The 27,813-nt window shown below is 37.3% G+C and overlaps 1 protein-coding gene across 1 annotated transcript in view; it reads right to left on the bottom strand.

The window, feature by feature from the left end:
* Window positions 1–27,813, bottom strand: part of PCCA (propionyl-CoA carboxylase subunit alpha) — a 269,969-nt gene that overhangs the window by 115,287 nt on the left and 126,869 nt on the right. The window contains exons 17-18 of the mRNA XM_063149605.1: window positions 21,527–21,637; window positions 12,633–12,735 (exon numbers count right to left, since the gene is read on the bottom strand). Coding sequence (XP_063005675.1) covers window positions 12,633–12,735; window positions 21,527–21,637 — 214 coding nt within the window. The remainder of the gene's footprint in view (window positions 1–12,632; window positions 12,736–21,526; window positions 21,638–27,813) is intronic.

Raw genomic sequence — 27,813 nt, 5'->3', positions numbered from 1 at the left:
CTCATTACCTCGCACACATCACCCCTACACTTCCCGCTTACATCCGGCACTCACACCGCCGAGCTTTCAGCACCTCCTATCAACCATCCTTTCCCTTCCTAACTAACGCAAAGAGAAAGGTACCTCTCAAAATGAGTTAGACCTGAAATTGGCTCTACAACCTTTAGGTAATGCTCTGCTATATTTTTTACATTACTTAGGCATTACAACTCTCAGCCACAGAAACACAGGCGTCTAATAATTTAAGAGTGATACATATTCAAAAGATGATAAATATGATAAATATTGCCCTCTGTGTGTTTTCATCCTTTTAATAAAACATCTGCCATTGTTCAAATTATGGTCTCAAAAGAAAGAGGAAGAAAGACAACAATAAAAAAATGTGCATGCACAATTTTGCTCAAGTTATATACACCAGACCTGAATGAAGGAATTTGAGAATTATTAAACTAGGGTCGAATGTCAAGGACAAAAAATTTGTAACAGCTAGTATCTCATTCTCAGTACTAATATAAAAAATTTTGCCGACTAAGCTTTCTGCTGATTAAGGTCAGAATTAGAGAAGTCAGGCTGTGTAGGTGGGATGAACGTTATTGATGATGGTCATTTTAGCATAATCATGATCAACACAGGATGGGGACATAAAAATGGCTGTACTGACTGGCCTAAATATCCATCTAGTCTAATATTCAATGATAAACAGTAGAAAGTTAAATAAGATCTAAGAAGAATATAAGAATATAGCTACACTTCTATAATGTACTTAACTGTAAATTCCACCTCCTTCCTTTCCTTTTTGCCCAATTAGCACTAATCAGTGCAGTTCAGTATTAAACAAGGCAAAGAATAAATGCCCTAAATGCATAAATAACATAATATATTAAAATGTACTATATAAGTACATTTCAAAATGCTGTGGAAAAAGAACTTTCTTTACACATTACCTTTTACACATCCAATTACTATTTAATGAATATAGTTACAAATAGATGATACTGTAACTCTTTCTATTGACCCAATACATATATGTTTTTCTGTGAATGTTTCTATTCTATAAACAAGCACAAATAAATAAATTGTATGTGATCAAAAGGACATTAAAAAGAATATTAGGGTTTTTCTGACTCAAAAAGGCAGACTCCTTTTGAACAGAAATGCTAAAATGTGAAATAAAACTGCAGTACAAACATGAGGAAGATCCAAAATATTTTTGAAATACACTTTCAGATGTAGTGCATGGCAGCTGAAAGAGGATACCTAAAGAAGATGTTCAGAACTGGTTCTCACAACTTTGCCTTCAGCCTCAATCCTTCCTGTGCACTCACCTGCTGAGGGAATCTATACACAACATCCATGTTCTCTCTCAGCCCAAAGTTTCCTTGTTTATACCCAATATAATTTTTTCTAAAATTCAAATTACTGCAGCCCCTCGGGACCTTCCTAGGGGAGACAAACTAGCTTTGTGCGCTGATTTTGGCTGGGGTAGAGGTAATTCTCTTCATAGTTGGTGGCTGGGGTTAAATCACAAACGCCTTTATCTCTGAAGAGTTATGCTCCACCCCGAGCCTATTTACTAAAAGGGTTCACTTAAATACAAGGGTTAAATCTTGGGAAGAGGCAGCCTGTAGTAGAGGCAGACAAGCAATGTCCAAGATCAAAGAACAGATAAAAAGCACAGTGAATAGAGGAATAAGGAGGACTTGATATTAGTAAAGCATCTTTAAGTGATTGTGATTTGAGGATACAAATAGCAAGAATAAAGGCTTTGCTGCAGGGGAGGGAGCAGGGCAGGCAACAAAGAATTTAAAGAAAAGTGCTCTCACTAGCTCAAGGAAACAAACGGGGTAAAGTTGTCTACCAATGTTAACAGCCAGGTGAGGACCTGCTTTAAATTTCAGTGTCTGATACAAAAACGGGCAGCAGGGCCTGGAGCAAGCCATTACTGTGTCACCAAGGTATGTCACCATATCTGCCACCATCATGCCAGAGAGAGGAGATTCAGAAACACATATCAGAACACACAGGGGAAAGACACAAGCTTAAAGCCTAGGAACTCAGATTTTTTTAGAAGCATTTTTTTAAAAACTGGAATTAATGTGCAAATAGTTTATTTGTATCATCTCACTACTAACTGCAGAAAGACTAATTTTATTAAGCACCACAGAGAGACAGGATAAAGACCTGTCATCTCCTTTCTAAGTCCATGGGTAAACATCCCTGGTTTCAAAAGAATGAGGTCCTGTGCTGTTCTTTCCTGCCCAGTCTTTCTCACACTACAGGCTTTGAAGATATATGTTAAAGGGAAGCCACAGCCAAAACAAACTCCAAGCACCACATCTAACTACACAGAAAAGAATGGTCTGTGAAAGATATTAAAGAACCATCCATAATCATAAAAGAAAAAGTAATCTGAGCAATCTCAACATAGATCCAGGGTAAAATATCCGGGTGTTTGAATATTTGTGAAGAAACAACAGAAATCAATATTAAGTATTTTTTACTTAAGGTACCATCTATCCCAAGTATTCAATTGAAAATACAGTGGCATATCTATGCAGCTTTCCTTTTAAGATTCACAATACCTCCCAGTTACAAAACCAGAAATATACAGCTACTATGCAGATAGCAGATCGCTGATTTTGAGTTTGCAAATAACAGGGATGATATTCAATTCCAAGACAGCACATAGCAACACTATTAGCAATGCTACCTCTCAAATAATTCTCCCACTAAAATTATACAAAACTGCATTGTAACAAACCAGCAAATAGGCCTGTAGGCCTGTATACAAAGAAATAAAAAAATTCCTTTCTTCTAGCATCCCTTGGTAATGCACATACCAGGAATATCTTAAAACAAAAGAAAGAGATCTCCAAGACTTCTGAGACAAAGGTAGGGCTTATTTTTCTCCTCAAGAAAATGTCTCTTCAGTATTTTTATTTAAACACACACACTAAAATTACACAGAAGAGACCCACCTCTCTGAAAGATGAAAAGAAAGAAGTCTTAGCTCAATCTTGTATGTTTACACTTTTAGTCTCACCCTTAAACAAGGCTGAATTGAGCATAACCGCACTGAAGGTTTAGCTTCTACACTGGCATATCAAATTTCAAGTCAACAGCTCTTTTATTTAAAATATGTTAGATAAAAAGGTAATATGCTCTCTGTAAAGAGTTCCCTGGAGGTTAGAAGAACCAATAAATTAACTGTTACCATATGCTTGGCTCCTTTTTGGCAAAATTCAGTAACAAAACACTGCCAAACCTCTTTAGGCAAGCAATAACATTTGGTAGCTTACAGCACAACTTGGGAAAATAGAAAACTGGGCAGAAAGCTTGGAAAATAATAGAAGAAACTTCATTTTTATTCTTCTATAGTTAGCTACATGCTGTTGGAAGAAAAATTCTAACAAAGTCAACTTTATGGGTCTCATCTATGGCAAACAGTTGTCTTCTCAAAAAACACACACTGGCTAGTACAGTAATCAAATATTCCATATTTGGCTTTTTTAAACAATAGATATGTATGACCTATTTTGAAAACAGGACGGTTTGCAAAATTAGTATTCTGAAGTGTTAACATGCATATTATCAGTGCTTTCATTATGGGTTTACTTAATTATAAATGAGAAAGTCTGGGCTTATTTGCAATGCAATGTTCTTAGATTTTACTTATCCTAAAATTAAATACTTCGCATCCCTTCCTCCTATATCTTTTATACCTGTGTAATTGAGACTAAATTGTGACAGATAAAAAGCCTTTAACACTACACCTCTAATTATAGTTATAGACTGGGTATTTTCAGGACATCCATTACAGACATTTTTTAAATACCAACAAAAAAAAAGTGAGGGCAAAGCTGGCTGGTCCTATTCCTTTACCAAAACAGGCAGGACTTGCTCTGTAGCATCAGTTATAAGTAATCAATATTTTTTCAAATATGAAAATGTCAATTTTTATTTTATTTTAGTAATATAATAATATAATAATTCATATTATTCTTATTTAAAAGAAAATGTTTATAGCCTGTTCTGCATGCCATGATGGTTGGGATGTAGAGGAAAAACAGATATGTGAAAATCCCATATTTCTTTAATCAACTGCATCACCCCAATAAATTCTAATTTTGATGTACAAAAAATACTTGTAATTCAGCTTACAGTTCCACACACATCTGGCAAGCAGTGTCAAGTAGGCTGACATGTATAGGCCAGACATTTCACTTCTTAAAGTCATGTTATTGCATGGTTAATCCTATATTTGCATTAATTTGATACAAGCACTTACAGGTAAAAATAATCCCAAAGTATAGGTCTAAAGATTATAATAATAAGCCTCTGGAAGGTTTTACCAGAGGAAAAAGATTTTTTACCATTCTATGGATGTTTGCCTCATTCAGCCATTTGGGATTTTATTAATAATCTTCTCATTACTGTATTCATCTTCCAATTTCTCATTTTTTATTTTAAGTAAGACAATTTCTGTGAAGACTTGACACTGAAATCAGAGACTTCATTACCCTGCAAAATATATCCACATTTTAAAGTATTTAAGAGGGTTAAACAAAATGCAAACATTTAATGCAACATTAAGCATGTGAAATAAAAACTTGATTGCCTAAAGCAAGCATGCTATGCTGTTACCCTGGTGACAGGTTAAAAAAGGATTGTGAGCTGAATGGCTGTATGATATGAAATTAAAATGTTTCACATTGAACAATCCAAAATGAATTGGGAAAGGTTAGAGCAGAGGAGAGAGAAATCAATTCTCCAATGGCAATGGTGAATGGAAGTGAAGTCTGAATAGGATTTGCCAGTGGGGTGCAACAGCTGCCAAATATCCTGCAGCCAAAGAATTACAATAATACTGATGAAGTGTGCAAGAGCTTTTGGAATCATTGCAGGGAACAGAGAAATACTCCTACAATAATGAGGCCATTCTATGTCCCATCCCACTTTTGCAGTTGAATCAAAGGAAAAAGAAACGGTTGAAAATGGTAATACTGAACAACAAAGGTATAAATGAATTACCTATCCCTTCAATCAGTATCTTGTATTCATCTACAGCCTCTGTGAACATGAATGAAGTAAGCATGCTAAAGAATGGACAAATCAAGACACATACATGTACAAGTACGCAGACAATATTGAATGAGAGACTTGTTTCCCATATATTTTGTTGACAACATTTCTACAGCAACAGCATCAAGAATAAGCTGTACTCTACACAAACAAACAGCAGGACACAACCAGTGCCTCAAGGAACTACACAAGGTCAGGTGCTGATGGTCATGCTTATCTTTAATAATCCTAGAAAAGAAATATCAGCAAAACTTCTCATGCGAATGCAATTACAGATGTATTTACTGAGCTTGGAGACCCCAAAGGTCAAGAAAAACGTTGCCCTTCCATAAAATTATCCTAGACAACTTCATTTCTGCCCTTGGAAATTCCAAGTAAAATACACAGAGGAAGACAAAAACATATCCTAAAAATACCTGTGAAATGACCAGGGAGCACATGGCAATTAGCACACACCTTGTCAGTTTTACGGTTTCACGCATACACATTTTACACACAGACAAATATTAAAGAACAGGTTTAGGAGGTGTAAACCTGCATGAGAGGAAATAATCGTTGGGCTTATAGAGGGGATCAAAGTAAATTAAATAGAGAGAGGTCTTGTAAAGAGAGGATCTTGCAGAAGAGGTCATAAGCAAAGCACAGATGAGAAAAGGGCCAGATTAACAACTAAAAAAGGGACAGGAATTTGGCAGCACAATAGAAAACATTCACATGTCTATATTATGCAAATTCAAGTTTCAGCATTAAGTGAACAGTAGCTACAGAAGCTATAAAGCTCTTACAGCAGATGCTGTTTTCCCAGAAGACATGGTGAAAATAAAAAAATACACATAGAGACTTAGCCAGGTCCATTTACTTTAGTGAAAGCCTTTCCCACCAGCAATCACCTCAGCAAGATGCGGGGATCTTCCCAAGAGATGTTCACTGAGATTCAAACATTATCTTCATAATGATTTCATAATGGTTAGCAACTCTAAAGATTGAGCAAGTGTGGATTTCTGAGTGCCCAGAACACATTTTTCCCTACAAATGACAGGGATGACAAGTCATGGAAACTTCCCAGGACAGACTGTTCTATTCCTGGAATAGATGTTTAGGAATCATATGGAACATGTCTGTGCTTTCAAGCAACTATAGAAATACCTTATATTACCTGTGTTTCTAATCTGATCGCATTAATTAATCAAAGAAAAAAATACCATATATACACTCTGTACAATAAATGCTACCTTAACATCCCATTCCAACTTTTATATTTTCCATAGAAGTTCATTCCCAACTGGCAAAAAATGCATGTTTCATTTATTTGCAGCTACTTTTTTTTTGTTTCTAGCACATATAATCCTCCTTCTATGATAAACAACTGAGCAACTGACAAGGGTCAATAATACCAGATTTAAAGACATCTAGAATATTATATAGGGCATCTGGTTTTGTAGTTATTAAGCAAGATTACAAAAAAAAAAAAAAAACCAAAACACTAATGACTCACAAGAGGTCAAAAGAACAACATTAGATAACAGCTAGAGAGACAAGAGGGTTACCACAACCAGAAAAGCTCATTATAAACAAGGAATTCACATGAAAAAGAGGAGAAAAGGGCTTAGTACCTTGCAAGTCTATGGCAAAAGAGAAGGCCACACAGTGAATAATGGTGTGGAGCTGCAGTAGTTACACAAACATATCAAAGACTTTCAAAGGCCTAACAGTAAATCATGGGAAGCATGCTCAACTTGTTGAGCAGGGGACCAGAACAGTAAGGATAAGGCAGTGCTGTTTTCATGAGCTAAGGATGACTGCAGAACTCCAAAGTGGGGGAATGAAGAAAGCCACAAGTAGGCTGGACTTGATCAACCATACCAATGCAAACAAAGCAGTTTATCTTCATACAGAGGCTATCTGCAGGATAGAGAAGTACTCATGTTTGGCTGCACTTCCAATAACTTGCAAGTTCATGTTAATACTACAATTCTAGGGAAGAAATAAAAAATTCAATTCACATAATACAATTGATATCATTCAGCAGTGCCTGTGCTGAAAGTAAGAATTCTTTCTCTTTCCAAGAGGCCGGTTCAGATGACTCCAGTCAATTTTCCTGACATCATCTTCCTTTTTTTTAAAATTAACGTAACATAACCTTATTTTGTGCTGCTCCAGCAGTGCAGGAGAGCCAGAAAGCTTTGCTATTGGGCAGCTGATCATCCTTCCATAATGGGGAAGCCCTAGGCTGGCAAAGAGCTGGCTCTGTCCCAGACTCCAGCAGGGTAATAGGTGTAGTCTCTGTGAGAGCAAGGATGCCTGAGAGGTGTGGGACTCTACTGCTCTCTGAGCCATTCCCTCACTGCCCTATAACCAAGCAATGGCAAGGCAGATATCAATATAGCTGTACTGAATCAACACAGACAGCAACCTACAATAATTCATTAAACATAAAGCTAAATAAATTTCTGTTCTTGCAGCTCACCAGCCATTTTACATTCACTGCACTGGACCCCTGGATTTCAGAATTTTAAAACAAAAATTTAGCCCAGCTATTTCAGAACTTGACAAAAGCTTGTTTGTATTTTAACTTTCCACTATACACTTTCCTTCCTGGGAAAATTTTATTTCATGCTTAGAAAGTATAATCCATTTTAGGTCTCAAAATACTTCATACATGTTGATAAACATATTTACAAAACCTCAACAGGGCATCAAAGTACCAAGGCTACTTTGCCTTTTTGTAAACTGAGGCCAAATTCAACTAACTTCTCTAAGGTCCCACAAGAACAGTTTAACTCAAGAATCCCAATCCAGTCTTCTATATTATACAAACAAGCAAGAAAAATCTTTAGTGTTTTTTTTCCCTTGCTAGCAATTTAAAACATTTTCCAATGTGTTACCATCTTTTTGTGTGTAGCATCAGGTAATATGGGCATGCAGCCCCACTGGTTTTTTTCCAAGTCATAAATGATGAAAGGGTAAAACCCATAGAAAAATTAGGAAAATACACTTAGCAGCCAACACAAGCAACACATAGGAAGTGCTGCAGGCAATTGGGTTTAGAAGTATAAACATCACATTAGTAGACCCATGAGATAGCATGATGTAGCCACACCTGGAGAGACACTCTCCTTTTCCCCTCCCAACCCACTAAAGAAAACAAGTCTGAAGCCAAAATGTGAAGATTCAACTGTACAACATCATTTCTGCTCTCAAAGGCTAGCTACATCAAACAGACATAAAATAAGCTGGATTCACTTCAGCCAAAATATGTTTCCACTTGAAACAAGATCAAGTTCTGTCTAGAAGACCGTGGGGTTTTACTAGATGCTGTAAATCTGTTCAGCAGCTGTGGGTGGCACCAGTTTCACAATAAAGTGGACTGTGGAGTAAGTAGGAAAAGTCCTAGGTAAAATAACTAAAAGCTGAACAATGAAACAATCATTAATCATCCATGGCTCTTTCCTGTAGGAAATATGTGCCTCTATTATCTGGATATCACAGTGAAATATTCACATTAGTATGTGGTTCACAATATACCAAACACTTTCATTAGCAAATCATCTTTCAAAAAATACTTGAAAAAACACCCCAACCAGGAAGAATCCTAAAAAACCAAACCATCCCACATCCAATTTTTTCCAAAGAAAATGGGAAAAATTAAATAAAATACAAAATTAAAAAACAGTTAAAACTAAAAAAAAAAAAAAAAGCACACACAGAAAATGTTCTAAATACTTGATAGCATCACAAAAGTAAATGCTTATATTCCTTTAACTCTGAGCTTGCATGGATCTGCAAGAGCTGTTTTAGCTAAAGCCTGGCATGTTAGTTCTAGGAGCTGCTGATGAGGCCAGGGGCACTATATAACAATACAGATAGTGGAAACTCACCTGTGGGTGCTCCACCCAAACCATAACACCATTTATTTGAGCACAGGAAATGCAAACCAGCCTTGGGCTTGTGACCTGCACCAACCTCAACAGCAGCCAACGTTCTGCAATGAAGACTGCCACTGCACAGGTCAGGCTGGCTGAAACTAGCTGAGGGAAGTTGGGTGACAAAGCTGGCTGATCATCAGAATATGCTTCAGCAAGAACCTTACAGCTGATTATTCAATCACTCAGGGGACTGCAAAATACATATTTTCCAGTCACATGAGAAAATATCATCAATTATAGAGAAATCCTCCTCATGAGGCTGCTACTAGTTTGACCTGTGGTGAAGAGCTAAGGCACACCTCTGACTCCTTTTTATGAGCTCACATGTTCCTCCTTGCTACACATTCCCACTCTTGTAGCTCTTCCAGAGTAATTTCCCTTGTCAGAAGTAGCCTGCTTCTGACAGAGTGATCTGAAGTAAACTATTATTAAATAGTTTCTATGCTAACATAGGTAATTTTACACACAAAATCACACCTGCATACCTGGGGAGGAGAAGAAAAGACAGAGAGCAAAGGAGGAACAGCCTGCAACAAGATTCCTTAATCTGGCTCAGCTGCACTTCATCTGATTACAGTCCTGGTAACCTTGACAGTGAAAGCTGCACCTTCTGTGAAGAGCTCCAAGCATGGTACTTTCTATCTATCTGACCAGAATAACAATCCTGATCATGAGCTGAATAAATCACAGGGAAAAAAGGGAACATAAAATACCCCTGCAGTTGTGAAAAGAATGCATATTATGAATATGGCTCCCAAAAGGGAAAAGAAAACAAATTACAAGCAAAGATAAGCAAATAACTCAAGTTTAGCAGAAAACTGTCGGTTTGACAGCTGTGAAAAGTTTTAAAGAAATAATGTATAATTTCAAAATACAACTCTTCAGTAATTTTTTGCACAAGACTTGCTCAGTTGCTTTCAATGCAGATGAAAAAAAATGCTGTCAACATAAATAGCACCAGAGAGCTGAAATTCTGCAGGTGATGATCACTGTACTTGTCCAAAGCATTAGGAGAATGTTAGGGATCAGCTTTGGAGCATGCAGTCTGTCTGGTCTGCTCACATCCTCCAACACAGATCTAAAACTCACAGACTCCAAATGCCCAATTCTGCCATAGTGAACATTGCATCCAAGATCACAACTGGCCTTTTGGATTTATTGTAGCACAAGTTCCTACTCTGAACTAGTTTGTTTATGAGTATTTTTCAAGCACAGTGCAGTCTTATGAATAAAGATGTGCTTTTTCCTCTGGCCACAACCCTGCTCATTAAAAAATACCCACTATAAGGAGCACCTTCAAAAATAAGTGAGATGCACCTTGGTTAAGGATGTGGTGAGGAATCCTTGATGGGACTATAGTAACTCACGCTCCACAGTGCTCAGTCCCCTCTAGAGGGAGTCCACTAACTGCTCTAAGGAATGGAGAACACTGTCCAAGACACTGCACAATTCTTTGACCTCATTCTGCCTTTGCTTCTTTCCTTTTTCCTTAGAACAAGCTGTGTGATTCTGGGGAAAGTATATCATTATCAGGTTTGGTTTCTTCAGAAGTTACTCGCCAGTAAGCATTTTTGCATTAGCTCATCCTTACTTGTCCTCAAACAGGCAGCTTTGCTATCATTAAAGCAAGTAGATCTAACAGTATGTATGTATCAAAACCATGACACATTCAATAAGAACCACACTCAGCCATCACTTGGAGAAAATTCTAAGGCTTGACTTCTGAAGGAATCATAAGTACACACCATCATGGCAAGAGAAAGTGATTCCTCTGTACTGAAAAGATTTCTTAACTTCACCATTTAAAATCTGAAAAATCTTACCTTAATCTATTTTTACAGATGTGTGGTTTTTTCATGTGACCAGACTCTGCTGCCTTCTCTTCTCATGGTGGAAGGATACCTGTAACTGAATTTAGCTAGCACTCCAAAAGTGAGCTAACCTTTCTTCAAAGCAGGAGTGTATTTGTTTCCCTAACACAGCAGAGAAAAAGATGGATGACCATGTCTGATTGCTCAATGCTATACAGAGATATACATCTCTTTTATCTCAGTTAAAATAGTCATATGTGTCTTTTCTATTAGCATACACAGACACCTAATACTAAAAAAAGTACTTGCAAAAGACACAAAACATTAAAAGACTGTTAAAAAATTGGATTCCTTTCTTTTCTTTTTAGCTAGTTAGAGTATTTTACAGGGAAGAGAAAAAGAAATCACAAATCAGAGTAGAGAATGCAATAGCAGTTTGATCATCACTGCTTAAATTAACAATTCCTATCCTTACTCTAAGTACAAATTAATCCATCGCTTCTCTGTAGCAGTACCAGACCACTTAACTTCCTATGCTGGCCAGTAAAAAAACTAGAATCAAGGCCCTCCTCATTTTCCCTGACTCATCTTTTTTTAGGTGAGAATGGCCTTTGAGTGTCTGTTCTTCTCCTTATGCCATTCACTATGAAGGATATAACTTGTGGAAGGAAATAAAGTGCTTTACTTTCCCCTATAGATGCATAAGGCAAGCAAAGACCCAGCCCTGCATATGCTATACATTACAAAGCTGTTATGTTTGCCCTAAGTGTCTCTTTCTTTTTCTTTAGTACCATATGGTACTAATTATCTTTGTGGGTACAAATAAAAATAAAGACTTCTTGAAACCACATTTGATTTACTCCTGACCACTGAAAAATCAGTAATAGAATACACTGTCAAACCACTGGCATGGAATGTGAATAATGTCTACCCTGCACTATGACTTCCCTCACATACAAACCTACATGCAACTACATTACAAAACATGAGGCAAGGAGAGTTATGCTGAAGTCAGGATTCCCTGTGTACAACCATTGCTAACACCAACTACACAAACAAGCTTCACAAATTCAGTTAATTTTAACAGAAGGTCTCAAGGCACTGACAGGGATGGGCCAGAGCACAAGGAAAGCTAGGCATCCTAGAGGAAAAAAGCATACTGTTCAAAAAAGCCAAAGAAGTGAATTAGCATTTTGACATAGGTACTGCAATGGCTGAACAATTATTAGTACTGCCTAGGTTATTGGCAGCTACAATTCAAAAAAATGGAGGAGTAGGGGAATAAAAGCACAAAAACCCCATACTTAAAACAAGGTGTTGACTCTTCCATCAATTACCTTCCACCTTTACAGTCTGAAAGTGTTTTCAGAATTAAGACTAAACCATTAAGGTTCTTCATCCAGGTAGCAAATTACTCACAAATCAACAATATTTTAAAGCCCTGTAGCTGAATATTCATATTATGCCAAAGTGCTTAGATTGCTTCAAATGGGCACATGGGAAATTTGTGATGCTCAATTTGTGGTTAGTTACTAATGCAGCAACATTTTGCATTAATGAAACTCCTGATGTGCATTAATTACTGTACTGGCTTGTAACACATTTTTGTGCCTATTAGTTTGCTAATACTTAGAATAAAAATAATCATGTATGACTTGTGCAAGTAAGAAAATGTAAGCCACAGCTCATTTGAATTTAGAAAAAACAGACCATATTAAGAAACCATGCAGTTTCTCACCAGTTATTCTTGTGCATGAGAAGATGTCATTAATGAAATGCATCAGCACATCTGAGTTCTTAGAAATGAACTTACCTTGGAGTCCCTAAAAATCGCTGTGATCTCAGTTGTTCAGCCACATATAAAGATGCTGCTGTTGCCAGTAGTTGTCTTCTTTCAAGATCTGTCAACTTGTGTCCTAGTTTTCAGAAAGAAGTTTAAAAAAATTAGATACCACAGACCAACATAGGTACAAAAAGTAACAACTACCAGTAAAGACACTGCTCAGTCCTCACACATGAAAGCTACATTTTTTTCCCTCTAAATTAGGATGAGGCACAGCATAGCAGACGCTCTGAGTTTCAGAGTTTAAATTGCATGTTTTCATACAAATCAGCCTAACTGCTAACACTGGTATCTCTGTTAAAAACAATTTGACAACTGAAAGAAAAGAAACTGAATGATGCTGCAGCATCTTGTTTTCATTACTGAAATGTCACTGGTTGACATATTGTGCCTCATGCTGGTAAGGAATCCATCTGTACATTAGAACTTACTCAAAATATAGAACACTGTCAGTACTTTATCTGAGGCAAAGGCTACAGATCTTTCAAACAAAAGGGACAGCACAACAGTATAAACCCAAAAAATAAATGGGGATAAGGCTACTCCTCAGCCCTGGGTCATTTAGTGTTATTTGTGTAATCATTAGCTCACAACTAATGAAGTCAAAAGTGATGTTTGACACTTTAGAAGCAGAAAGTGGCTCAAAGCAGTCTATAATCTGAAGGCAGGAAATCTAACAAATATTTGGCAAAAAGATACAACCGGTGTGACAGGAAGCAGGTTGTCTCCCAGTCTGGTCTTGTTCCAGAAAGTGATGGTTAAATAGAGATTCAATTGTCCATTCAAGATGCTAAAAAGAGCACAGTAACAGAACTCTGCCCTCCCCATCTTTAGGTCAGAAATCACACAACACAGATTTGGTGTGTGAAAAGATGGCAAATAGGTGGCCAAGAGTAATGAGAGATTCCAGAGAAGAGCCACCAAGATGAGTAGAGAAATGGAGCACCTCTTCTATGAGGAATGGCTAAGAGAACTGGGATTGCTCAGCCTGGAAAAGAGAAGGCTTCACAGTAACCTAACTGCAGCTGTCCAGTACCTGAAAGGTGCCTGCCAGAAAGATGGAGAGAGAATATTTACAAAAGCATGTAGTTAAAGGACAAGGGGAATTATTCAAACCAAAAGAGTTTAGATTAGTCTAGGAAGAAATCCTTTACTGCAAGGGTGGTGAGGCACTGGAACAGGCTGTCCAGGCATGAATGCCCCATCCCTGGAAGTCCTAAGGCCAAGATGGATGGAGCACTGTGCAATCTGGTCTAGTGGAAGGTATCCCTGCCCATGGCAGGGAGTTGGAATCAGGTGATTTTTAAGGTCCCTTGAAACCCAAGCCACTCTGCAAGTCTGTGAGAGAGAACAAGAAGACAAAGTACTCAGTCTATAAGACAGGAAGTTAAAATTGATATAAAATAGGACAAGAACTGCAAAGCTGAATTGTCATGAAGAAAAGAGGCAAACTTTATCCATGAGAAAGATTTTGCACAAGTGAAAGCAAGAGCATTTCACAAGGGAGAGAGGAGAATTACGCAATAAAGTTAAAGGTTAACAACTGAAAGACTTTGCTGAACTCAGTTACAACACAGCTCTCAAAAAGTGCTTTATGTGTACATATCACAGCAAATGCCATCATCCAGAAAAAGTATAGATTTCACATGAAAGGATGGGGGAAGAGCTTCAGAAGGCTCTATCTCCCAGAGGAACTCTGTCCAGGGAGACACATTTGCTTCCAGTCCTGCAGCAAACAGTAACACAGATCCCTTCTATACCTCCACCTTCCCATGGCCTCAGTGCTATGTAATGTAAATTCACATTCCCCAGTAGTGGTTACTAGCCAGTGACAATCTCTATCAGCAGAATAAAATAAGACTAATGAGATCCTGAAGAAAATCCAGAATGGAGACTGTTGTAAAGGACTGGAGCAGACTCTACAGCAACAAAGCCACAATTTCAAAACAGGATGTCTTCTGCACAGAATCCATCGTTCCACTGAGCATATTAAACAGAGCTAGGTAAAGAGACTAGTTAGAGTCCACCTCAGAAATGCAATCACGCCACAGTGATGGGAATACATTCATTAAAGTCCAGCTAACAGTACAAAGAAGTTGTCACAGGCCAAAAAATGTAAATTTAAAAATAACAAAACTCAGAAAATCTGCATCAATCTCTTTTTAATTTAGTCCACATTAGCATATTCTGGCTGAATATTACTGCAAGTTCCTTTGCTCACTGTTTATTTTTTTTATCTGCCTTGAAATGGAAACTGTCTTCACTTCAACAAACACATGCAGAAATCCAAATGCTGAAAGGTTTAGAATCTGGCTTCAGAAACAAACTTGATCTTTACTTTGCCAGTTACTAGGAAAACTGATTGCCAGGCAAAATTCAAAAAGCACTGAACTTTTGTACTATTTGTACATATACACACACACATATATGTGTATATATATAAGCCTTATGTAATTATACATTGCAATAACATCAATTATTTGGATCTGAAATGTGCCAATTTTCCCATTGCTTACACACAGTGAAGAAACTCTGAGATCATTTTTTCAAAACACTGAATCTAAAACTGGTGATTTGTTTACATGCCCCAGCTAAAGGCACATCAGGAATCTGCCCTAAAGCCTTTGCCTTTCAGTCCCCCTGCCCAACACTCATGACACGACTGTGTGACCAAACTGCACATTCCCACCTGCTCCAACACACTGTTAGAACCAACTTAAATACAGGAACAAGGTAAAACTAAAAAGGTCCCATTTCAAAGGTTTTATTGCATGTCCTCTGTCTTAGATGAAGTAACTGCTTTTGAGCTTGCCACAAAAACTATTTTCTTCCTGTATCTTCAGTAAAAATCAAACTCCAAACAAAGGTCAATAAGTTGAAACAGGTTAACAACTGATCAAGAGTCACACGTGCTTCATTACTACCAACATGAAAAATATATTTATTCCTTTGTCACTATTGACAGCAGTTGTGCCACATGTGGCAAGCAGAAAACCAGTTATGACTGTAGTATCCAATGTAGGATTTCTGGGAGATAATAGAAACTGTTAACAGGAACATAGCAAAATTAGGTTTTGGTGTCTGGCAATAAAAATACAACACTACCACAGAATGTCCTTAGCATAACTTTGGAGGCATACCTCAGAAGTTTGATTAAAGGCTGCTTCCTAAGGATGGCAATTTACTTTCATTAGCCAGGACAGACTGCTGTCAATACTGCCTTAGTTCTCTGAACTCCAGTCCCATTCCCCTTGCTGTCTGCTTTTGCTCTGCTGCTAGCTCAGCTGAATTCTAAACAGTTTTGAAGTCAAACTTACAATTACATTACTATATTTGGAAATACACAAATGTCCCAGGTAGAAACACCTTTGTTTCCCATCAAGTATTATTCCCCTTCAGAAGCTACTCCTGAGGATTTCAGTGGGGTATCTTGAGGAATAAGTTAATATTCACCATCAATAAAGATATAACAACACGGTCCTTCACGTTCACCATACAGATTGATTTGGAGAGCAACAAAGCTACCTCTGGAGCAGTTGTCCAAGCGCTGCCTTGAAAGAGAGTGAAATGAGTAAGTAGCAAAGGTCCCCCGGCTTCCAACACAGGGAGTTACACCATTGCTCTTCCCTGCTCTCCTCACTGCAGACTCCTGGCTTAGACAGAAATTTCACCTCCACAAAGAAACGTGGAACTGGCAGGTCCCACCTCTCTGTTTAAACTGGGATAAATTTCTGATTATCAGCTGAATTAGATAAAGCAAATGCAAAAGAGGAAGAATTATTATAAAATTAAGTCACAATTCAAGGGGTGGGAGCAGTATTGTTCATATTATTTAAAACTAGACTGCACACATCTATTACTACCAAATGGCAGAACCCTGGTCGGAAGGAAGAGAAGAAAAAAAGCATTTCTCTCTCATTTCCCTGATGTTATGATTGCTTAAATCAATATTATCTCAGTATCCCCCAAGCTGAGTCAAAAAGGTTCATGCAATTACTTTACATAACCAACTTCAAATTAAATTACATAAAGGTCATTTTTCCCATAACAGTCTCATTTGCATTTTGTCCTAGAAACATGTTTCCTACTATCAATTACAGGGAGAAAAACAAAACAAAACAAACAAGCCCTGGTTATGTGCCCCAGTAAGTTACTTAATACTTGAAGAGTGACTGTTTTCTGATAGGGAAGAATAAAAAGTAAAAGCATTATGGGAAAGATTAAAAGTGCAATGCATAATTCAGATCAACACCAATGTAGGCAATGTTTATAACATTCCTAGGTTCTATCTCAAGTTTTTCCTGGTGGATTTTGAAGTTAACCATTACAGACAGCACCTACACCAAGTAGGCTGAGGCAGAAAACAAAGTTGAATGTTATAAATATTAGATTCCAATGCAGAGAAAATTTATGGAATCAGCAGCAAGTATCTCCCATATTCTAATAATGACAGACAGGGGAAGCTGTGTTCCCCCTCCTACTGATAGCAATAGCCTCCAGACTTAAGTTTAAAAGTCATATCTGCAGTCCCAATTCACCTAAAAAGCACTTTCACTCAGAAGCATGGGAATGACTGAGACTGAAGGGACCTTGAAAGGCCCTTAGTTTATTCAGCATGTCCCCTCCCCATGAAGCAATCTCAACATCAAATTCAGAATAGGTTGCTCAGAAGTTTGTGCAGCAACACCTTTAAAATCCCGAATCCATGACCCCTGACTCTTGCAGTGCAACTCATTAAAGAGCCTGGCCTCATATGCCTGGGAAATCACCCCAAGGTCCTAGAAGGCTGTCCTTAGGTCCACCCTAAGCTTTCTTGCATCCAGCTGGTTCTCCCAGCTTCTTCCTACAGGTTATCTGTTCCAATCCCAACACCACCCTTGTGCCTCTTCAATAGACTTACTTATGTTTATTGCCATCCTTCTTACATGCATCAGAGGGTTAAAACTGGACACTGTTTTCCAGAGATGGTTTAATAAGCATTAAGCAGAGTAACAATTTCATCCAACCCATATAATTATAATAAACACAACACATCTAAAAGCCTTCACCTCATACACAGTCTCTGGAGCCAATATGCCATTTCAGAAGAGAAGTATTTCCTCTTTATTCTTCTCTATATTAGAAATATAAAGAATTTTTGTTATTTCTCTCCATTCAGATGAGGTAAACATGCTAGAAGAGGGAAAGTAAATTATTCCTGGCTTTTTTTTCTCATGTATTTTGGGATGACTTCTGTGACAATCTCTTGGAAAATGCGCCATCTTTCATTGGCACAGGATGTGTCTCACAAAGAGAGTGACTGATTTCAGACATCCTTTAATAACCAGAAAGAGTGCAACATCAAGAAGAAGAAGATCTCAATATTTAAATAAAAAACTAGGAAAATATAAACTGTGAAACAGACTGAACTGCAATGACCTATCCCATAAACAGGGTCTAACCTAAAGATCCTTTAATTTATCTTTGGTCCAAGACTCTTCTTGCATCTTTGTGATAACAAAGATACACTGTCTGTGCCTATGAAGTAGGGATAATACACAGTAGATTTCCTTCTCATCAGGCAGACTAGAAAGTACAGAGGCTTCCCAGGTTGTTTGGAAGCTGTAGAAGAACAGTGCATCTGACTCCTGCATGCTTGGCAGACATTTTTATTCTGTAAGCAAAGTGCTTGGAGGCCACTCTAAGACAGGTGCCACCTGACCTAATCAGCGCTCCTGCACCCGCCCTCAGATCCACACACCTTCCAAAACATGCATGGGTGCTCAGAACAACCCACTCCAGCTCACCTACTGCCAGCCAGCATTCCAGTCAGCCAGCCCTCACATGGACAAAAAAGGGCATGACAGGAACTGCTTTCCCACCCAAATCATACTCTGCACAAGGTTACTTTCAGCCCAGTTAGTATTTTAAAATAACTTGTAATAAACAAACTACTTCTGGTAGTGAATGTTTACTTAAAGATGGGAAGAAAGAGTTAAACTCTAATTTTAAAAATTACTAAACATACCCATTCTACACATAATTTGAAGAGAGCATCACATAGGTTAATGGAAAAGTAGCCAAGATGCATCTAATAATTAATTTTTTCTTAACTTAGAATAAAGGTCTTCTAATAAAGGATTATAATGGAACTCAAAAATGAGACTGGAAAACAAAGAAGCTCTTATTTTACTCTTAAGACTTAATATTTATACTTGGAAGAAAAATGCACATACAAAATGGGCCAGTACTTCATGCAGTCACCAGAGAGAACACAGCTGAGATGCAGTACTTATCACCAGTGTAGATCACTACAACTGTAGTGGCAATTGTGCAGGTTACAAAAGAAACACAATGGATTGTGCTTGAGCATGAATTTAACACACATCTCTATTCAAATGTTTCTATTTCTTAAGTTTTCTAAGTTTAAAACATTTCTGGTATGGATTCCTACTGTTAACAGCAGCACCTATTTTTACATATTTCCAGATCTGTGTTGGCTATACATTGCTCTAATTTTTCAGACTGTCACAGCTTTTTTTTTACAGCTATTCATTTTCTATAAACAACAGTAAGATATATGAAGCTACTTAATTTTCAAATCCTCTAGCAAAGTTTACCCTGGATATTTATATTAAAAAGTTAGTTTAAGTGATTAAAGAAATTACATGTAAATTAGTTTTTGTCTTTGCTCCTCTTGTTGAGCTTCTACCTGTCATCTACCCACCATCCTTGCTTGCCTTTAGCTGTTCCCATTTGAGTCGTTGGATTTGTAGAAATATTTTTTATGGGTACTTAAAAAACTGTCCTCAAATTCAAGTAATCTTTTTTTTTTTTTAAGCATGAAGGATTTGATCCAATGCAAACTACATCATTAAAAGGGCTCTCAGTTTCTTTGGTGAGCTTTTAATCACTATTCACAAGTAACTATTCTTGAACTGAAGTTCAATGCCATAATATGTTTCTTTATCTATAATTAAGAAGGCTAATGTGTGCTTGTGTTTGATACGTGGAAGATGATGAGCAAGACTTCTCATATAGCAGGGAAAAAGTCTAGGAATTTCACATGTGACAATCATTAGTTTCTATTATAATGCATCACACTCTCTGTTCTTGTGTCTTCTGGTGTCCAGAGCAAAAGCCTATCTTTAACAATCTGCTAATGCAATACTGCTATTTGATTTACGTTTTTATTGTTCCCAGTTACGTGCCAGGGGAGGCAGCCTTCTCACAATATGGCACTGGGACTCTTAACATCTTGTTTCCTTGCCTTTTTCCTCCATTTCCCTCTCCCCATTCTTAGTCTGCCACTCACTTTACACATCTGCTGAAGTTCACCAGATTCCTTCATGAGCTAAGTCAGCCCAGGAATTTACAAAAAACTACTCCAGCAAAAGCAGCAACAGTAAAAAAAATGCAGGTTTCATGGTGGTTTAGAGATCTGGATCTACCCAGGAAAATGACTGAAGAGTCCCAGAAACACCAGAGAGGCAAGACATGAGATTCTGTATTCAGGTGTCAGGGAAAGGACAGAGACCAGCTACAGCAGCACCAAGCCTTCAAGAGCAGATGAGCAGAGTACCCTGGAATCTCTGCTGGGTCAAAGCCAGCTGAGCTACCCAAAGATTAGCTGGGTACCCCCTAGCAAAAACAAGACAGCTCTTTACAGAACTTTACAGCTCGAAGCACAGCAAGCACGCTGCCACTGAAGGTGGCCAACACCTGTTCCTGTGGTCTCAGTCAGGAGCCAGGAACAAGCAGGATGCATCAATCCCACATGCAGGACTGTATCACACACAGACTTGTCAATTACATCACGATATCAAGTAGTTCTGGTGCAAAGAATAGTCATACACACACTCACACACTGAGTCCTGAGGTAAGAAAAATCTGTTCTGCTCCTTAATGAGACTAGAATTTGGCAAGGTGCCAGTCATGTCCAGTGACTGCCAATCTGGCACTGCTGCCTCCAAAGTGAGATGAGGATTCTGCCACATTGGATTCATGATGAATGGGGGAAAAGGAATCTCCACAGGATTCATAAAGGACCCATGAATGATGAACTATAAATACTGACTTTTTTTTAATAAGAAAGATGTTCTGCCTGGCGAATGCCAGCTGAGGTGAGAGACCTGTATGGAAGAACTGAGTCTCTGACCACACAGGTCAAGAAAGCACCTACAGCAGATTGGCTAAGAGAGAAGCCAACCTTTTAAAATATGATCCTTGTGAAAGGAAACCAATGCATTGGTTTTCATATATTTTTGAAGCAACCATTGGTAAACATTTTGAAATTGAGCAGTCTGAGATGCTGTGAAGAAATAATTGCATTTGTGTTTATGTTAACCTAGTGTATGAGTTAACAATTTCAAAATGATGCCCATTACTGTGTGCAATGTATATTAAGACCAGGGCACTGAAAACTCCAATAAAATGCCAGATCCTCCAGAGAAGGCTACAGAGAAAACAAAGGGTGCCAAAAGGCAATTCTAAAGGTGATACACCAACTTATAAAGAAGCAACAGTGCTGAGTGTAAACTTATCCAACCATAATTAATAGTAGAAGTCCTGTGTGTAATGAATCATGATAGCATTGCAGAATTGAGTTGATATTTTACATATTTCATATGACCTGTAAATGGTTTTTCTTGACATGGGGTGTATTCAATTTACTATTTTAACACTAGAAGTATGTATTTTGCCTTCTTGAAAATAAAGTTAACTATTTCAAATTCATGCATTATTTAAAAACTCTAAAAGTGTGTTTGCACAGATCTATTTGAAGAAAAAGTAAAGACTGGGAAGCATGTCAGTCTAAAAATATAAATGAGCAATAATCAAAATAACATTACTTAAGAAAAGAAATATTTCTAAATGGAACAAACCTTTAAAACCATCAGGATAGACTTCAGGAAGGAATTTAGTGCTGATGTCTCCTTGAACAAAGCGTGGATGGACGATGACTTCTCGCAGTAAAGAAATATTGTGAGCTACACCTGAAAAAAAAAAAAAAAACAAACAAAAAAAATCAATACAAAATCAGGTAATATTAATCACAAATTACAGTAGGAAAGGACTTTTAAAAATATGAGCTCCTATATTTCTGGAATAAATACTTGTTCACAATTTAGATACCATAGTACTGACATAACCAATGCAGATTTACCAGTTGTTTCACTCCTGCTTCAAAACCCTTTTAAACACTCAGTTTAATAAAGTAAACAATCTAAACAGTCACCTCATCAAGCCTAATTCAAACACCTAGTTAAGGACAGGAAGCACAATCAAGACACTTTTGGTTCCATTGTAGAAGATGTAGGCAAGACCAGAGCTATCTCCTTGAAATAACAAACTAGTCATGACAGTAAATAGTAGCTGAATTCCACTGAACCTTGAATGGAAAATATGCACCATGTTACACCCCAATCACAGTCATGAAATGCACTAAAAACTTTAACCACTTAGTATATCATTTTACAACATTTTTATAATTTGTAATACATAAGAGACTCCTGTGTAACTTACAAAAAAAGAAATTTATTGCTTCCTCCACATGTATTTTTATCCAACCTTGCCTGGTCAATTCTTTTATTGAATACCTTGGTTCCCTTTTGGCACCACTCTGTGACTCTGTTAGGCATATAGCCAACAAAAATAAATTATTTTTAAAATTACTTATCACAGAAGTTTTAGAGACACCCTTATCCTTTAATTTCTTTTAATATTATGCAACTTCATATTTTCTGCATTTCTTCATCTCTTTCTCACTGCAATTCTCAGCTTGTCTCCTCCATCTCCTAAATTATTCTATTTTTAATTTAATAACTTCTGTGTAACTAAATTAGTGACTTAATTCTAAACTGCACTTTGCCAGAAGTACTTGCAGTTTAGCCCTGAATATGATGGTCACTAAAAGTCATTTCATTGAAATATTAAATACAAGTCCTTATAGAAGGTGGGAGAGGAAAGGTGGTGCAAAAAAAATAAATCCTTGAGAAAAGAACTGTCTAGATCATTTAAATTTTCTCCCTAGTGCAAGCAATTTTCAAAAAGAAGGTACTCTCTCTTTTGGGAGTGGCATACAGGTGATCTCTGGAAAGTTGAAGATTACAGGTCAGAAAACCAGCATCTTAATCTCCATTCTCTTCTCAATTTTAGAAAGAGATCAAACAAATTCTGATGAGCCAGAAAGTTCCATCTTAATATGACTACACACAATAACACTGGCTCATAAACATTAATAGTTCTTAAGAAAAGCTGGAATATACATGCAGTTTGGGAGCATTACAAGTGTTGATTTATTCCAGGGGTGGACAACTGAGGAGCTCCTACAGGAAAGAGGTTATCCAACCTCAGCTGTGCACATTCTCACCCCTCTGGCAATACAAAGCAATCACAATTTTTCATCATTGTCAGAGGAGCAGGTAACTCCAAATCACATTGCATTTGCCATTTCACATTAACTTTGGCTCTAGCTGCACACCATTACGTATCAAATGCAGAGCACATCACAAAACAGTTCACGACAAAAGTTTGTCTGCGCATCCACGCCCCTTGCAAAGCACAGAATTCTGTACTTCACATATGTTTACTCACAAGTTATTAAGATTGTGATGATATGATCACAATTAGAGACAACACGACTCAATTATTTGCAGGGTTTTTTTAGTGTAAAATAATATTGAAGAAGAATTAATTGCAAACTGGGGTATTTCAGCTGTAAATTAGGTTATTTGGATTTTTTCCCTTGTTGAGATCTCACCAAAGCACAGACACTAGCATTACAGAGCATGCAAATTGCTGAGGCTACAGGAGAGTCTTTTACACTCCTTTCCCTTTTGTGTTTTTCCAGTTTAGAAGCATGAACAACATCCTTGTTATTTCATATGCAGACCAGTTCAAACACTTTCAAAGCTCTCTTCCCCTACTAGTCTGCTGCTGGTGTGAATTTTCAAGCTCTCTGTGTGGCCGTCACTGAAACCACTTTAAACGCACCGAGTCAGACTCGGCCTCACTGAATCATGAAGTCACAGCTTTAAAGACTTGTTCATGAGCCATTAAATAGCACATGACACAAGCAGTTCAATGATGACATGACAGAAATTTGTCCATTTGATTAAAAGAAGATCCTTGCTGCCTGCGACCTAAATAATCGTTCACAGACCTCGACTTCATAAACACTGAATGAAAGTCACACTGTATCTCCACTAAACAAAAGAATTAAAAATCTTACACTAAATGACCATAACTTGGAAACAAATAATGTCTGTCTTTGCCTGCTACAGATTCCCCCCAAAATTCCCAATCTGACTAGTAATTTGAAATATCCCAGAGACTTCATCTATTACAAAATCAAGAGGAGGATGAATCCTTCAATGTTGCCCAACTTTGAATCCAGGATTTAAACATGCTACAGTGTGTAACCAGATCATCTCACATTTTTCTTTTCTAAACTGCTATAAGATCCCTGGTGAGGTGATGGCTGATGACAGATGACAGAGCTTGGTGTCTCAACTGACTGCCCCAAAAGACCTAAAATAAAAAAAAATACTATGAGTATTCTTAATTATTTCTAACTCATGAGTATCTGAAAAATATGAGGCTTCCGCAATGTTTTAAGCTCCAAAATTCATTTAATAAGTTCAAAAGAGCAGAGAAGCCTAGGTGTTTGGGAAGCAATATAAAAAGCATTTTACATACAGGAATTAAAAGTTCAATAAACAAGTTTCCATTTAAAGTATCATGAAAGGCTATCTATCCCCATGATCACTATGTGAGCAATGACTGCATGGTTGATCTGCTTTTCAAGACTGAGTTGATACTTTTAGTGATGTACCAAATCATATGGCTTTAAAAAAAATTACCAGTGCAATCCTTCAGAAGTCTACAAGTTTTAGATTTGCAATTTAGTGTGACCTCTGTCAAAGTTCATAAGGTCTCCATCTGTGTGTGAGTAACTACTAGGCTACAGAAATATGGACCCCTAGAGCAGCTTGCTCCTGACTACCTGCTGCTTCCAAAACACTGGCCAGACATTAGCCTCACACTCTCACAGGATCAAACAGAGGCTAACAGGCAGTGCTTATTTCATGCAAAGTTAGACACTAAACTGAAGTATATTGTATTTGTATTGCAGTGGTTTTCAGAGAATTTTTCTTTTTCTTGACCAGATCTGTAGACTGCCAGGAACAAAATCACATTTATTAGCCTGACAAGCCATGACATTTTCAACAAACAAACAAAATCCTAAACTATATCAGTTCATTTCTCCTCCAGAAAACCAAATTTCACTTCAGCTTCATGATTTTTACATTGTTAAGGCTGAGGCAGAACTGCAGTTACAGTTATGTTCTTCTTTCCTCTAAGCCAAAATAGAATAAAATATAATAATCACTGGCTTTGTACCTCTATTTTTTCATTTTGCTTGGCTGTACTTTTCATACAATATTACATCAGTAGCTTCTTGGGTTTCAATTTTTACACACTATTCTTCAGAATACATTTGTAAAAGAAAGCAGACTAGCATTTAAATTATGGAGAGCTAATGAAATTTTTAAAAACTATGTATTGATATGCTTTATATAGAACACAAATTGCTGAGGTTCCATTAATTTTTCTAGTTAAATTATTGTTATTGCCTAATGAATACAGGAACACACTAAATAATCACACTGTTCACCAGAGCTTATTAGCAGCCCCCATTTAAATAAACTCTCATTTAAAAAAAATTAAATTATAATCAGAAGAAATTACTTCCCATACTGCCTGCCTTTATCTTGCCTCCTTTCCTTCTTCATTCTCTGCCTTAAAAACTCTGCTAAGTACACCAGACTTTTCATTAACTTAGCTACATACTGTAGCCTCTGAACCTGTCCTCAAAAGAAAACCCAAAGACAACAACAAAATGCAATTTATAGAAAACAGTTTTATAACAGGTTTATAAAGAGGCTATCACACCACATTTTTACTCACTAAAAATCAGAACTTGGAATGCCAAGGCACAAAATCATAGGCAATGTTTTCACTATAAATATTTACTGACACTAAACATATTCAGTGTTGATTAGCCTTTTTACAGTATTAAGCTTCTGTCATCTTGATGCCTGCAAACACAAATCTGCATTTATCCATGTAAACTTAATTGGAGTCCTACATGCCCCTCTGTAGATAAGCAGTTGAATAGACTTAACTTGCTGATCATTTCAAATGGTGCTAAGTGGAACAGAAAGAACATTATCTGCACACTTACTGACTGCAAAACCAACACGTGGAGCACTGGACTAGAGGCTTCTCTTTTTAACAAGCCAGCAAAGCTAAACTATCACCCAACAATTTAAATGCTGAATAAGAATAAATGTGATGAAGCTTAGGAGGTATCTCAGTTATTTCTCTAAAGAAAATATTAAAAAATATTTACTAAGCTCTGCACTGAGCATTATGAAACACTGATTATGCTACTGTTCACTTAAAACAAGAACATTATCGGATTTGCACAGACTATGAAAACACCACTTTCAACATATGAACTTTCCAAGTTCTTGATTACCACCCAGCAAGCCTCCATGTTTGTAATTCCATAAGTTTTCATAATATTCCCTAAAACCCTCAACATTCAGCTGTTTAACTGTCTTTCAAAGCTCGTGTTTTGCTACAGCTCACTTCAGAGCTGGCTATCCATGTACAAAAGCCCTGTCCCAAAAGCAAGGAAAAGAGGAGGTTTTATCTTTTAATTTTAATACAAAAACATCCACATAAAATTCTCACATTGGATCAGTGCACCACTGACCCTCAGAGCTGAACATGTATTCCAATTTAAAAAAATAATTCTTTCAGATACAAAAGTCTGGAGCTCGCTGAATTCACACACCAGGATAAAGGAGGAGAAGAAGGGAGGCAAAAGGAGACAATATATGATAATATTGTATTGTAAAATCATACATTCAAACTCAAACTTTTGTAACTGCATGTGGTTCTGAACTTCTTAGTAGGAGTTAAAAGGACCATTATTTACAGTGCTAGCAAACACAAATTAACGTGTGAATCAGTAGAATAATTGGAAGCAGAAGCTAAGCAGGCTTTGTCAAGAAAAGTGAAAGAAAATAACTTTCACTTTTCCTCTCTTCAGATATCCTTTTACTCTGAAGAAGGGGAATACAACACTAGGACAACTTTATATCTAGAGAAATAACAATCATTTCTTGTTTTTCACTGCCCCAGTTCTTTCTCCTTAATAAAAGGAAGAGGAAAAAAACCATACAAACAAAAATCTTAACTGGCAAAAAAAAAGGTATCTTTTTTGAATTTCCCCTTCTGCACCAATAACATTGCCTTCCTCTTTTACCTGATCAGCCTGTACTTCAATTGCCCTTCCCTCTTTCCTCTCCACAGGACAGTGGTAATCTAAACTACATCCCACAGCATTTTGCTGACAAGCTCCCATTCCTACTCCCTCCCTGTCAACTGGCTTAAGACAAGGAGAGACCAGGGGCAGCATCTGAGCTCCAAGCAGATGCTACTAAGCATTCTGAAATTATCCCTTCTAGTGATTTTGAACTAAGCTTGTTCCCTTCCCTTCTACAGTTTTGGTTTCAACACCAATACACTGGGGAATCCGCAAAGGGTGAGAACACAAATACTCTTGCAGAAGTACCCGTTTGTTACCGCTGCTATGCAGAAGTTGCATGACCTGTTTAGGCATTTCTTAAAAGCACAACCAAAAAATCAAAACCTCATTTCATTTTTTAAGAGCAGACAAAATACACTGTTTTTGCAAGTAAATAGGTTTTTTACACTCAAAGATTGTCTTGCTCATAATACCAGTGAGAGCATTTGCAGGGGCTCAGAATACAGGAGAGTCTAAAACTGACATGTATACTGACATAGAGAAGTCTCTTCAAAGTTAAAATAATTCAGTAATTTATGATGTTTGGATCTAAAAGCAAGTTTACTGTGAAAAGCTTTGTACCTGAAATTAATGGTGCATTATTTGAAATACATGATAAAATATTAACATTGAAGTTGGGTGTTTTTTCTTGTGCTCTAGGATGACCCTGCTTGAGCAGAGAGGTTGGACCACATAATCTACTGTGACCCCTTCCAATCTTATTCTGTGATTCGTGGAAAGCCAAGGTCTTCTCACAACACTAGGTACAGCTCTCCTTTTTTCCTCTAA

The sequence above is a fragment of the Melospiza melodia genome, chromosome 2, assembly GCF_035770615.1.
Source record: "Melospiza melodia melodia isolate bMelMel2 chromosome 2, bMelMel2.pri, whole genome shotgun sequence".
Taxonomy (NCBI): Eukaryota; Metazoa; Chordata; class Aves; order Passeriformes; family Passerellidae; genus Melospiza; species Melospiza melodia.
Note: the sequence above shows the minus strand (reverse complement) of the source record. Positions and strands in the feature narration are given on the sequence as shown.